Source organism: Periophthalmus magnuspinnatus, chromosome 18, assembly GCF_009829125.3.
Source record: "Periophthalmus magnuspinnatus isolate fPerMag1 chromosome 18, fPerMag1.2.pri, whole genome shotgun sequence".
Classification (NCBI taxonomy): Eukaryota; Metazoa; Chordata; class Actinopteri; order Gobiiformes; family Gobiidae; genus Periophthalmus; species Periophthalmus magnuspinnatus.
Window position 1 is genome coordinate 5,433,238 of NC_047143.1, and position 14,575 is coordinate 5,447,812.

Sequence of the window (14,575 nt, forward strand, 5' to 3'; positions counted from 1 at the left end):
CATGTTAAAATATGGGCCATCCTAATTATATTTGTCTCAGTCACATGAAGGACAGAGACACCACACACTTGTGACTCGGGATAGAGTTAGACTTAGACAAACTTTATTGATCCAAAAGGGAAATGATTTGGATACAGTCGCTCACTCATCACAATATAATAAAATAACAGAGAGTAACAAAAATAGATGGTGTAGCAAAAAGAACAAGAGACAGGTGTCAAATGAGACATAATTATAAAAATAAATGTATATGTACAAGTCAAAATAAAATAGAAAAATAAGTAATAAACTATAAAATCACAGCTATAAACAAGAGACAAGAATGACAGTGCAAATACTATGCTGACTGACAGGGCAGGTTCCATTACTTAAGATTGAGTTGTTGTACAGTTGTATGGAGTATTATCTGTTACATAAAGGTGAGCTGTTGTACAGTTGTAGGGAGTATTATCTGTTACATAAAGGTGAGCTGTTGTACAGTTGTAGGGAGTATTATACTATGAATGTAGTCCTGTATCTCTCACTGTTTGAGCGGAGATTAGATTTCTAAAGTGTGTATATGCTCTTGTGTTTGTTTTCATTCTGACTCTTCATTTCACATGTGAAACTTGCTCCTCTGCTGGACAAATCTGGGACACAAATGTGTGGTGTCTCTGTCCTTCATGTGACTGTAAGACTAATAATCAGCACAAACTCTCCTTATGTCTGTAGCTGCACTGTTTTTTTTTTTACATATTAAAAATCCCAGAAGATTTTAAATTCTCTGGTGTGTCTTAAGAACACTTTACATTTATTATTGCAAAAAAATGACATTTAATGGTACAGTATATTTTCATTGGTATGGATAAATGTATGTTGGAACCTAATATTGGATTTCAGATTCTTTTGGGGAGCTACACTGAAGGTACTGGTAAGCTACAGGTTGAAGATCTCTGGTGTAGATTGTTAGCATTAGCCATTAGCATACATGTTATTACTCATCAAGATCAACCAATATACAACAATTTGTCTGCACTGTTAGCACACACACACAAAACATTTTTTATTTGATGCTATAATCAAATTGATATTTCTTCCAATTCCCAGGCTATAGATGTTCTAAACGTACAACTCCTAGAAGGGTCTATGTTCTCCACAGTTTAGCTTCCTGCTTCTGAAGAGTGCACATGCAAACCTTGCTTGCTCTTGCTGCTTCCTCCTTACTTTGCTTTTTTAATTATTTTACCTCTTCCAGTGCTGGAGATTTGTTTAGTTATGATTTTCTTTGAAGTAAATCAAGACTTTTAAACCATTTTTACATTTTTTATATATAATGTGGGGAAGCTGGCCCGAAGTGATCAAATAGGAGGCAAACCCAAAAGAAGTCCCGTTACACAAAATGTATTGTCAGCATAGTGGTCCCCCGTGAACACAAAAAATAATACATATTTACAAAAAATAACGGTGCTCAACGAAAACTAAGCAACAGAACTTAAAAAACTAAGAAAAAAGCCATGTGTGCCCTGGCTACACTGATGTCTCTCATCTGTCTAATTAGCCCTGCTCAAATACTCCCCTGCACTGGAAGCTCCTCCCCCGGTTTACTCCATCTTTTCTCCAGGTGCTGTGGGTGTAACATTTGCAGTTTCTTCAATATAAAACCATCTCTCAGGCCCAAGTCCCTTAACTAAAGTGTTTAACAAAAGAAACTATAAACACTTATATCATTGAACAAAAATACCTAAAACATTAACATAAAGAAATAAACAAACTTAAACCAGTTTTCCCCTCCACATGGTCTGGCCCACGACCACACCCATGTCTATAAAATGGCTGACATAGGCCACGCCCCCTCTTTGTTTGGACCATGTGGAGATGCAGGTAAGTGGCTTGCTGTATTGAACTGAACTGACACATTTAACTAAATAAAATGTTTAAACTCACTAGTGTGTGGTGATTTAACTGATTGAAAAACTAAACAAAACAAACCCGGGATAGTTCTATTTAGTTTAGTATTGAGTTATTGAAAATGAACAGACATGTGCACAAACCAAATTATAGTACTATTAAAAAGGGACAAAGGCCCACTTTGTCACGTATAATAATAATAATTACCCAGAAGTAAACATGTAAATAAACACAAATTTAATATTAAAAATCAGGTTTATTGTTTTAATTGATGGACTGTACACACAAACCTGAATATTTGTCCTCATAAAGTCTATCCTTACGACGTTCACCAACATTACAACATGGCCGTCCGAATCGTCATACACACAAACCTGAATATTTGTCCTCATATAGTCTATCCTTACAACATTCATGACCCTACAACATGGCCGCCTCAGTCGTCATACACACAAACCTGAATATTTGTCCTCATAAAGTCCATCCTTACAACATGGCCGCCTGAGTCGTCATACACACAAACCTGAATATTTGTCCTCATAAAGTCTGAATATTTGTGTCCACAGCACTTTGAGGGCCCATTGCGGGCTAGGATTGGCCCCCCTGCCCAGTACAGACTGGGTTATAATAGTGATTGTGTGTCCCTTTTCTATTTTGGAGTCTTGGGCTATAGAGGTAGACCCTGTAGGAAGTGGATTTATGTTTGTCACACAGGGATGGGTCAAGATGGCGTGGGTTGGAGGGAGGGGCCCAATGCCAAACTTGCACCGGGGCCTTGTACAACTACGCTACACCACTGTCTCTAAACCTCTAAATGAACTAATGTCTAAGCAGAACAAACAATATGGCACATGGTCTTATTCTGAAGCACAGTTTCTGACATTTTAGATCCTCACTATGATCAAGTCTAAATAAGTGATGACTAACACATCATATATGTTTCAAATTTATGAATAGATCAATTTCATTATATATATATATATATATATATATATATATATATATATATATATATAATCTAAAACCTAGAAATTTATCAACATTAGCTATGTATTGCTATGTCTTATTTTGTGTAATGTGTCCCGCTAGAGAGTTTATGCAGATTAAAAACAATATTTTTTTGCAAATATGCATTCTCAGTTTTCCATAATTTTCTCACCATTGTTTCTAATGAGAGCAGGGCCAGCTCAACTTGCCTTAGTGCCACTTTTATAGATAATTTGTATTTTTATTATATTTTAAAATAAATTTTACTCAAACTGTTAATATTTTTATAACTTGCAAAAGGCATGAAACAAATGTTTTGTTCCAAATATTAAGATTTTTAAAAATTATTATTTTTGCAATAGGACAAATTTTTTTTCCCCTAATGTTTTTATTTATGTATTTATTTATTTATTCCAATTTGCATAAACTTTTTTTGACATAAATTATTGTCCTTCTATAATCTCCCTCTTCAATAAATTGTTTTGCTAACGGGCTAACCGGCTAACGGGCTAACGGGCTAACAGGCTAACAGGCTAACCCTGTAGCCTGCAGTGTGCGCGCGCAGGGTGCTCTCCAAGTTGACTCCGCACGTGGCAGACAGACAGCAGAGGAACGGTAAAACTGGACAAATGGGTAAGTGTTCAACATTTTATAACCTACAATTAGTAATTATGTGTCGTGTGTCAATGTTTTTGAGAGTTTAGCACGCATTTTTTTCAATAAATGTACTTTTTTTTATTATATATCTTTTTTAACCATAGAATTTATTGGTAGGAGGGCAACTTTAAAAAGATTACAAGATAGACTGCTGAGGTCTTTACTGCTTTTACTACTGAGACTACTTTAATTAATGAATTTTCAGGTGAAAGTGAAAAGACTAAAAATGGGTAGCAGGTAGCGTTAGCTGAGCATGAACACGCACATGTGGCCTTCCTGAATTTTCTTGAAATAGCAAATAAATTACAATTATTGTTCTGCACAGTTTTATAAAAGTTATCTAGTGGCTCTGTTTTGTGCATATTACATTTGATAATGGTAGTGGTATTAATTTTTCCCCCAGTACATGGTGAAATGATCATTTAGCAATCCTTTAATGGTCACATGTTGGTAGAGTATTTAAATGAAGGGAGATGAGAAAAAAAGAGCTATCGTACAAGTTTATTTTATGCAAAGTAGTAATGTTTAGACACCACAGGTGTATAAACTGAAGCCATTATAGTTTATTTAATTTTATCGAGGCCTTGAGCAGCCTTAAGTTCATGTGCAGACACGTGAAACTTTTGAGTCCCATACATTTAGACATGTTTGAGCATCTGAAGTGGTGCCAGGAAGAGCTTTTGAGGCTTTGGGAATCATTTTGATATACTTTTGCAGTTAAGGATGATGCTTCATGAAGCATCATTTCTTACACATGAGTTCTTGTCAAACAAATATCTGCAGCATTTTAGGTATAGTGTATAACTTATGGCAAGCCATGTACCACAATAACATTAACTTTTCTTTCCAGTGATAATGTCTGAGCCAAAAGAACTGGAGCAGAAAGATGGGAAATCTGAGGTAAGATGTGTTAAGTCTTCAAAAACATTTAATCTTGTGGTAAAGTGGACTGTTTTTTGTTTATCGGAATAAATTGGTTAAATGTAAAGCTTTAATTTACTCATACTCATAAAACCTTCAGCAGCAAACATGATGAAGACATATTTTTCTCTTTTTAGTCACAAATTAGATATTTGCAACGTCTCCACAAATTAAGACAGCATCATATAGAGTGTGAGAACCGGCACATGCATTGGCTCACCAAATCAGCACATGATGAGAAAGAGAGAACTTTGCACTTGCAGACTTGGCTCCAGACTGTGCCGGTTAGTCGCCAACCCTTTCTGTGGTACGAGTAATCTGATCTGATAATCAGTTTTGTATCTGATAATCTGATTATCAGATACAAAGCTGACTTTGCCAACTATACTTTTACTTTATGGGTAATTCAAGTGTTAAAATACTGTAATGTTTTAGTGTTTATAGTGATAGATTTGTCAATGGAGGTCATTTGGTGCCAATAAGGGTAGTAGTAGTAGGCCTAGTAGGAGGAGGAGCAGTAGTAGTAAGAGGAGTACATTTGGTGCCAAAGAGGGGACTGGGAGTAGTAGTAGTACCCCAACCCTTTATGTGGTACGACTAAAGAAGTCATGCTCAACCTTGTAATTGCTTTTAGGGTTCAATTAGCAGCGGCGTTACTGTCATGTTTTTGTTGTTTACTCAACTTTAAATTAAATTTGTGTTTTTGTTTGTTCTTAGAAAGAAAACCAAAGATTCTGTGAAGACAGTTCTGTGGGTGTCCCTGAGCTCACACGGACTGACAGTGTCCTAGTATGTATCCTAATCTGATTATCAGCAATCGTTCTATCATTTAAAACTCTTTAGACACTTAAACTAACTTGGCAGAAAGATTTGTCAAAGTCTCAAATGGGGTTTCTCACTTTCATCTTTTTTTCTGATTCATCATAATGTGCCATAATTGACTGTATGTTGAAAGATCTGTTAATTTCTACTGCAAGTGATTGCTTGTTTCTTAAAGCTTGACAGGATGCATGTTGGATTTGAGGACTGTATTTTAAAATGCAGTGAAGAGGAGGTTGTTCCTGACACAACAGACTCGGATGGTGAGCCACAACCAAAAACGACCAAAGAGAGAACACTGACTAGACTAAAAAAGAAGAAGAAAAGGGTCATTAGAGCAAAAACCTCAACACACAAGACATTGGACACTTCTGAAGTAAGTGTTATAATTGGGCTATAATTACTCCTGGTTTAGACCAGATTTAGGTCGTATTTAGTCCTATCTTAGGCCTGTATTAGTCGTGGCTTGGATCTACTTCTGTTTGTGGAAAAATATTTCCACTTTTGGCTTTACCTCTTCTTTCAGCTTGACCAGCAAAAATGTAAAAATCTGACCAGCTCTGGAGGTGAAGACAAATATGTCCCTGACAAGAGAGACGTCACAGACACAGATAGTGAGCCACAACCAAAAACAACCAAAGAGAGAACACTGACTAGACCGAAAAGAGTCATTAGAGCAAAAACCTCAACACACAAGACATTGGACACTTCTGAAGTAAGTGTCATAATATAAATATTGGGCTATAATTACTCCTGGTTTAGGCCAAGATTAGTCCTGGTTTAGACCAGGTTTAGGTCGTATTTAGTCCTATCTTAGGCCTGTATTAGTCCTAGCTTGGATCTACTTCTGTTTGTGAAAACGTATTTCTACTTTTGGGTTTACCTCTTCTTTCAGCTTGACCAGCAAAAATGTGAAAATCTGACCAGCTCTGGAGGTGAAGACGAATATGTCCCTGACAAGAGAGACGTCACGGACACAGATAGTGAGCCACAACCAAAAACAACCAAAGAGAGAACACGGACTGGACCAAAAAGGAATAAGAAAAGAGTCATTAGAGCAAAAACCTCAACACACAAGACATTGGACACTTCTGAAGTAAGTGTTATAATATAAATATTGGGCTATAATTACTCCTGGTTTAGGCCAAGATTAGTCCTGGTTTAGACCAGGTTTAGGTCGTATTTAGTCCTATCTTAGGCCTGTATTAGTCCTAGCTTGGATCTACTTCTGTTTGTGAAAACGTATTTCAACTTTTGGGTTTACCTCTTCTTTCAGCTTGACCAGCAAAAATGTGAAAATCTGACCAGCTCTGGAGGTGAAGACGAATATGTCCCTGACAAGAGAGACGTCACAGACACAGATGGTGAGCCACAACCAAAAACAACCAAAGAGAGAACACTGACTGGACCAAAACGGAAGAAGAAAAAGGAATCAGACACACTTTTATTTCCAAACACATCAGAAGTTAGTGTAATGACATTGGAGAAAAAAAAAGATGGTAGTAGAATATACAACAAGAAGTTCCATTGCTTCTATTGCTCAAAATCTGTCTGCAAAATGGCCCGTCATTTAAAGTCAGTGCATAAAGATGTACTCGAAGTACAAAAAGCCTTCTCGAGTCCTAAAGGCTCCAAAGAACGAAAAATGCTGCTGTCTTTGCTTTTAAATAAAGGCAGTAAGGCCCACAATAACATAGTAATAAAGGGTGGTAAAGGCACTGTCATACCACGAAGACAGCCCAGTCTTCCTGCTAAAGCTAAAGATTTTGTCCACTGTATCAATTGTGAGGGGTACTATAAAAGACAGTCTTTATGGAGACACATGAAGAGATGCTACTTGAGCCAAAAAGTGCAAGGACTTAAAAAAGGAATGTCGAGAGTTCAAGCTCTTTGTAAATATGCAGAGCCTATTCCGGATAGTGTCAGTCAGCCGTTTTGGAATATGGTACAGGACATGCGTGATGATCCAATTACTAACATTGTCAAAAAAGAAAGATACATTGTGAAGTTTGGAGAGCATCTTTTTAATAAACATGGACATGACAAAACAAAGCATGAATACATTCGACAAAAGATGCGTGAGGCAGGAAGGTTAGTTCTTCAAGGCCAAAAAGAAGGCAACTTGAAGACCATGTCTGATTTTTTTGTTCCAGCAAATTTTAGAAATGTAATTAAAGTTGTTAAAAATGTGGCAGGGATAAATGATGAAACAAGCACATTCAAGACACCATCATTGGCACTCAAATCTGGCCATAACCTAAAAAAAATAGCAAGCATTATTGAATGTGAGGCTATGGTGGAAGGAAATGAAGAGCTCGTAAATAATGCCCGTGTTTTCAAGAAGTTATGCGACACAAAATGGAGTGAATGTGTATCATCCCAAGCCCTTAGGAACTTGCATGAAGCGAAATGGAATTCTCCCCAACTTCTTCCAGTAACAGATGATGTTCTCAAAATGCATAAAGAACTTGACTTGAAAAGGGAGGAGCTGCAGATGAAACTAGAAAACCAGCCAAACAAACAGACCTGGGCAGACCTCTCAAAACTGACACTTTGCGAAGTAATTCTCTTTAATCGTCGTAGGGAAGGAGAAGTGTCTAAAATGTCTCTTGATGTTTTCAAACTGAGAGACACAACTTCATCCAATCCGGATGTGAGCCTGGCTTTGACTGAATTAGAAAAAAAACTTTGTCATTATTTTCAGCGAGTAGAAATTAGAGGAAAACGTGGCAGGAAGGTTGCCATTCTGCTTACCCCTAACATGGTTAGGTCCATGGAACTAATGGTAAAAACCCGCCAAAAATGTGAGGTCTTGGATGATAATCCATACATGTTTGCCAGACCCCAAGTTCTCACTTATTTCAGAGGATCCGATGTTATTAGACAAGTGGCTTTAAGATGTGGGGCAAAAAATCCAGCAGCGCTATCATCCACTAAACTACGAAAACATGTGGCCACAATGTCAAAAGTGTTGAACATGAAGGACAATGAAATGGATGATCTAGCAAACTTTTTGGGCCATGATATTAGGGTTCATAGGGAATATTACAGACTGCCTGAGGGAACACTGCAGTTGGCCAAAGTAAGCAAGATCTTGATGGCTTTGGAGAGAGGACAGCTCTCTCAATTCAAAGGCAAGAACCTGGATGAGGTCAATATTGATCCTGAAGGTAAATTAATTACATTTCTAAAAGCAAAGGAGAAATTCAATTTGTCAACTGGACAAAAGTTTATTTGGTCAAATATGTTTCACTGCTCATCCAAGCTGCTTCTTCAGTTCTGGTCAGATGCTTGTGGACACTGCCTTACATCTGCCTGAAGGGAGGAGCCAACTACAATGAAATTACTCTGAGCTATGAACTATAAACAAATAGGTGTGGTAGTTTCATAGTAATTTCATTGTAGTTGGCTCCTCCCTTCAGGCAGATATAAGGTAGTGTTCACCAACATCTGACCAGAACTGAAGAAGCAGCTTGGATGAGCTGAGAAACATATTCGACTAAATAAACTTTTGTCCAGTTGACAAATTGAATTTCTCCTTTGCCATGGATTCTACCTGGATGACTGAGGGATTTTACATACATTTCTAAAAACGAATTAATGTTCCATTTGTTACCTGATAGAACATGTTTTTGTTTTTTGTTTTAAGAAAAAATAATTGAAGACAGTGATGCCACAGGCAGCGAAAATGAGGACTGCCTCTTATCCCAAGATTCTGGGGCATCGTCTAATTCTTCAGGTTGGTATAATCCGTCATTATTCCAATCCAATTAAGAAAAGTAGTCAACGGGACAACTTCCTTAACAACTGACACATTTTGATTTTCAACAAAAATTACTCAAGATCATTGTCGAGATGATTACCCTTGAAGCCTTTTGTGTATAAAAATCTCCAGGCAGTTGAACCTGACAATGTGGCAGGAAGTGGCAGTTCTTTGGTAATACTTACTATAATTAGTGTATTAAACTATACACAGATGTTAAAATAAAACAAATGTAGATCTATATCTTAAATTTTGTTCATTGTAAACTGCAGTATTGATGGAGAAGGGTTTCGTAATAAAAATTGGAAAAGTGAATTCCTATTCAAAACTGCAGAACTGATAAGCCCTTCAACATGCATCAATCCAAATCCAACTGAGTAAACTAATGATGAGCAAACACTGTTAGAACAAGGTTAAAAGCTCAGGAAAATGGATTTTGCAGAATAGGTCTCCTTTAAAGTCTTCGCATGTTTTTTCCTACTGCACAAATTATTTGTCTAATAACACCAGTCTCTGGGATAGTGATTTGGGTTTTTATCTAAATTGTGGGGAATCAATGAGTCAGTAGGAGACAAAGACTGAGAGTGTAGGGAGGTAGATGTGGGACAGAAGGAGAGAATGAATTTACAAAAAATATCTGGATTGATTTTGTGATTCTAAACCAAATTATTGTGCCCATAGAGAACACGCAAAAGAGGCCCAAAATTGTTTCAGAAAATGGCACAGACCAATCAGGAGGAAGCATGGGTTGTACCTCAACACAGGATCCTGAGGTGTCTTCTAAATCTCCAGGTATTTGTACAAAGGGGGAAGAAGGTGATTAGGGGTAGAATAGACAAAAAGCAAAGAAAAATGATAAAATATTTACTTTTTATTCCCATAGAATCATCCCAAATGATATCCACAGATGCATCACAAATTGAAAAAGGCCAAGGTGAGTGCTGATGTGTTGCATAGGTTTATAGAAACACGTAGTTTGAAGGGATCTTGGGTGAAATATGTTGTAGCTGCACTACTTTGAATCTGTTGTTCATGACAGAGGCTGATTCACTCATGTTAATGTTAGAAACACCTGAAACTAACTTCAGTTTGTGATTTCATTCTTTTTACCGTCAACTATGCACACTGTTTTTAGGAGCATTTATCTTATTTATCACTAGTCTCTCTTGCTTAAATACATTAAATATTAGTTTTATTGTTTGTGCTGATGGGACAGACGAACGCTGTGGTGAGCCCGGTTAAAACTCAAATGAAGAGTCAGGAAGTGATGAGTTGGTTTAATGATGACAGAATCACTGAACAGTTTGCAGCCTCTAGACATTGATGGTAAGATGAATGTATTGCTGGTGTGTGGTTCTAAACAACACAAAATAAAAATGCTTATTAATAACTATACAATAACATTATCTGTACACAAAAAAGGGGTAAATTACAACACACTAACTCATTACTCATCTACAGAATATAGAGAGCACAATGGTGCTAGCGCCTCATTAAAGAAAAGGACACGTGATAGATGCACCAATTAATGGATTAAACAGCTCAAATTTAACATTTACAGGCATTGCAAACTCTACTACAGAGTGCAACTTGAGAGTGGGATGCTTTATAGATTTATTATCTGTTCTTGCATCTGCACCTCAGATTTTTGGTGATTGTACTTTTTTCCTGTAGGGAACATTTGAAGCTTTAATAAATTGAAATTAGCATAGGCTGTGTAAATGTGTTCAGTAAAACACTGGGCCACCAAATTTAAGTTTAAAAGTATTCTATCTTTTTGTCGTTCTGTTTGCAAAATGTATTAGCATTTTTTTATTTGTAAATTTATATTTATATATTGATAATTGTATCTTTTTTTTTTTTTTTGTTTAAGCCTCAAAAGGACAGAAGAGGAAATGGACAGCTGAAGAGGTGGAAGCTGTGGAAAAAACGCTTCTGAATTCAATCCTGACTGGTAGAGTACCTGGTAAAGCACTGTGCCTGGAATGCATCGAGGCCTCTCCAGAAGCCCTGTCAGGACGCTCTTGGAAAGCAATCAAATTCTATATAAAAAATCGTATAGATTCAGCCAAAAGAGAAAGCTTTAAAAGAAAGTAGTCAGCTTTGTAACTCATTTGTACGACAGAGTATAAGGGTCACTTAAAAAAAATAATGCGGGCGCTACGAGAATAAAAGTCGTAATATTACGAGAATAAAGTCATATTTTTATGAGAGTACAGGCTGCTGTGCGTGAATGAGTGACCAGTGCGTTATGGAGAATTTGGAGCATTTTGTTCAGATACTCAACTGGGGTTTATGCACGATGAAATACTGTGTCTTTTATCCCACCATCACCACAGTATCATCAGTATAAGTACTTTGAAGAGACACTGCAAGCATTTGAGTTTGTTTAGTCGGAGGAACCAGACAGATTTAGAAGAAATTGCTATATCTGAACAAAATGCTCCAAATTGTTCTTAACGCACTGATCACTCATTCACGCACAAAAACTCAAATGCTTGCAGTGTCCCTTCAAAGTACTTCAAAGTACTTATACTGATGATAGTGTGGTGATGGTGGGCTAGACACAGTATTTCATCGTGCATAAACCCCAGTTGAAAGTTTATCTGAACAAAATGCTCCAAATTCTCCATAATGCACTGGTCACTCATTCACGCACAGCAGCCTGTACTCTCATAAAAATACCACTTTTATTCTTGTAATATTACAACTTTTATTCTCGTAATATTACGACTTTTTTTCTCGTAGTGCCCACATATATATATATTTTTTAAGTGACCCTTATACTCTGTCGTAAATTTTGACTTTAATATTGACAAAAATGTTCTGTCAAAATAAGTTTTGCTGACATTTGTTGTAATTGTTCACATTAAACCAGTTCTGTCATGTTCAGTCATTGTATTTTTTTAATGCAGATAATATCCTGTCTTAAAGAAAACCCACTAATGCCAAAAGTAGCCCACCCCATTCATTTACCCCAGTCTCCCCTAAATAATAAATGGGATCACTTATGCACATTTGTGAATAAAGGTTTTGAATAGTTTTCAGATTTAAATAATTCCTGAAATGGAAACCCCAATTAATGCCAAAATACTTGTAGCTTAATTAATGTGCTTTTTGACTCACTTCAGTCATTAAGCTGCAGAAAGTCACTTCTCCAATCAACACTGAGCTTTTGTCAGTCCGGTAAAGTTCTGTCTTTGAACATGTGTAAATCCTGGTACAAAAATAATCCAGTCTCTGAAAGTCTGTCGCTGATGACATCAGCGACAGACTTTCGTCTGTCGCTGATGTCATTGGGTTAATTGAAAAATGATTGCCACATTGGATTTACATGCAGCTCTAAACTTCTAATGTGGCCAATATATGTATCATTTTCTATGTATTAGTCTTTCATCACTGAAGAGCATTTACATCTAATCTTTTATTAGGATATATTGTCCTAATTTGTCAGATTTCAACTTAAACTGTTGCAATTTTGAATGATGCAAATGTCATGAGTCAATATTTATGGAAAAATATAGCCAAAAAAGGGAAAAAATAAAAATAAATAATATTGCCATCTGGTGGTTGTACCCAGTACTACATAATTGGTGCGACCCCAGAAGTCACCAAAAACCAGAAAAATCTCAAACAAGAAAACAATGGACATTTTGGTTCACTTTTTTTTCCTGGGCCAAGAAAAAATCAAAAAAAATTTGAGTGTGGTTTTGGTGGCTCCAAGTCCCTCAGAAAGGTAGGGTCCCCATATATCACAGTACTGCATGAGGTCCCCATATGTCATGAAAAACGTGTAGGGGTGTGTGTGAATGTGTGTGGGGGTGTGTGGGGGTGTGTGTGAATGTGAGTGAATGTGTGACTTTGCTTTGAGCACCTTGAAGGTATATGGAAAAATGAGACCATTTACTATGTTGTGATGTGATACTTTGCTGGTCCTGGTTTAGTCCTGGTTTAGTCCTGGTTCAGTCCTGGTTTAGTCCTGGTTTAGTCCTGGTTTAGTCCTGGTTTAGTCCTGGTTTAGTCCCAGTTTTGATGTTGCGCTTTGACCCAGTTTGTGTCTCTGTCCCAAACAGAGCCCAGTGCAGAGAAAGAATGAGAAAGAGAATGAAAGAATAGAGAGAATGAAAGAGAGAATGAGAGAGAGAATGAAAGAGATAAAGAGAGAATGAAAGAGATAAAGAAAGAGAGAATGAAAGACAGAATGAAAGAATGAGAGAGAGAAAGAGAGAGCGGGAGGAAGAGAGAGGGAGGGATAGAGAGAGAGTGAAAGAGGGAGGGAGGGAGGGAGAGAGGGAGGGAGAAAGAGGGAGGGAGAGGGAGGGAGGGAGAGAGAGGGAGGAGGAAAGAGGGAGCGAGAGAGAGGGAGAGAGAAAGAGGGAGTGAGAAGGAGATAGAGCGAGAGAGAGAGAGAGAGGGACAGAGACAGAGGGAGAGAGAGAGGGTCATGGGACTGTGTGCGCATGAATGCCTCTGATAGAGCTGAGAGAGACACTTTTATTATGCAAAGAGAAAGAGAGGGGGGAAAGAGGGAGGGAAGAGGGGAGAGAGAGAAAGTGGGCAGAGCTGGTTTTCAGACGACATCACAACATTCTTTTGACCGATAATATTTAACACAGATGAGGCAGATTAAATGAATATCGTGATAATGCAGCTTTTTGTTGTGACACAGTGAGCTCTTGGGTCCAGTCTCTGATAGAAATGATCAGATTTAACATTTGTGCTTTTACTTTTTGGATATTTCATGGCAAAGTACAATGTGATCAACAGGGAAAACTGTCTCTTGCGCCCCCATCTGGCAGAATGACGTCATCACAGTCTAAATTTAGAACATCACATTTCTTAACTTTTATCTTCACTACTTTAAAGATAAAATAAAAAAATAAATCCAACAATTAGAAAACAGCTAACATTACCATCTTAAGTAGCATAAAGTCAAGTGTGAATTTCTTAAAGAACGTATTTTGTCTGCTGTAATTGACACCTGATCTAATCCTACACCTAATTTCTGACACCTGTGGATCATTGAGTTATAATTTACACATTTTAAATCACAATATTCATCTAGAAAGACTTAATAAAATGAACAAATCCGCTGACTTCTGCGTTAAAAAACTGCGGTGTCCAATGGGAGTTGACGTCGGCGTAAATGTCGTCACAACAAAGACCCGTGAAGTTGTCTGAAGTTGTCATATGATAGAGTTTTGGCTTTGTTTTTGTTTTTTCATTTGTACCAAAATTACGGCGCAACTTTGCTGAATCCTACACGTATCAGCGATTAAGAAATAAAATTAGAGAACAAAGTAAGTACTGATTTAGTCCTGGTTTAGTCCTAGTTTAGTCCTGGTTTAGTCCTGGTTTAATCCTGATTTAGTCCTGGTTTAGTCCTGGTTCAGTCCTGATTCAGTCCTGGTTCAGTCCTGATTTAGTCCTGATTTAGTCCTGGTTTAGTCCTGGTTTAGTCCTGATTTAGACCTGGTTTAGTCCTGGTTCAGTCCTGATTCAGTCCTGGTTTAGTCCTGATTTAGTCCCGGTTCAGTCCCG

The 14,575-nt window shown here is 37.3% G+C and overlaps 2 protein-coding genes across 2 annotated transcripts in view; both read left to right on the forward strand.

Moving 5' to 3' along the window:
- The window catches only part of zgc:109889 (uncharacterized protein LOC553542 homolog), a 69,453-nt gene that overhangs the window by 29,025 nt on the left and 25,853 nt on the right, over positions 1-14,575 (forward strand). The gene's annotated exons all lie outside the window — the stretch shown is intronic.
- Positions 4,253-11,131, forward strand: LOC129457141 (uncharacterized). The gene is made up of 11 exons (XM_055229241.1): positions 4,253-4,431; positions 4,590-4,736; positions 5,170-5,241; positions 5,450-5,647; positions 5,798-5,986; positions 6,167-6,367; positions 6,548-6,635; positions 8,921-9,010; positions 9,716-9,826; positions 9,918-9,968; positions 10,908-11,131. Exons 1-11 carry the CDS (start codon positions 4,387-4,389, stop codon positions 11,129-11,131), a joined length of 1,416 nt encoding a protein of 471 aa, XP_055085216.1. The 5' UTR covers positions 4,253-4,386.

Bases quoted from the DNA above. Each gene is read 5' to 3' on its own strand.
- LOC129457141 (XM_055229241.1), top strand. From the start codon at position 4,387: ATGTCTGAGCCAAAAGAACTGGAGCAGAAAGATGGGAAATCTGAG. The intron at 5,987-6,166 runs GTAAGTGTCATA...CTCTTCTTTCAG, and splicing joins AGACATTGGACACTTCTGAA to CTTGACCAGCAAAAATGTGA. The intron at 9,827-9,917 runs GTATTTGTACAA...TTATTCCCATAG, and splicing joins GGTGTCTTCTAAATCTCCAG to AATCATCCCAAATGATATCC.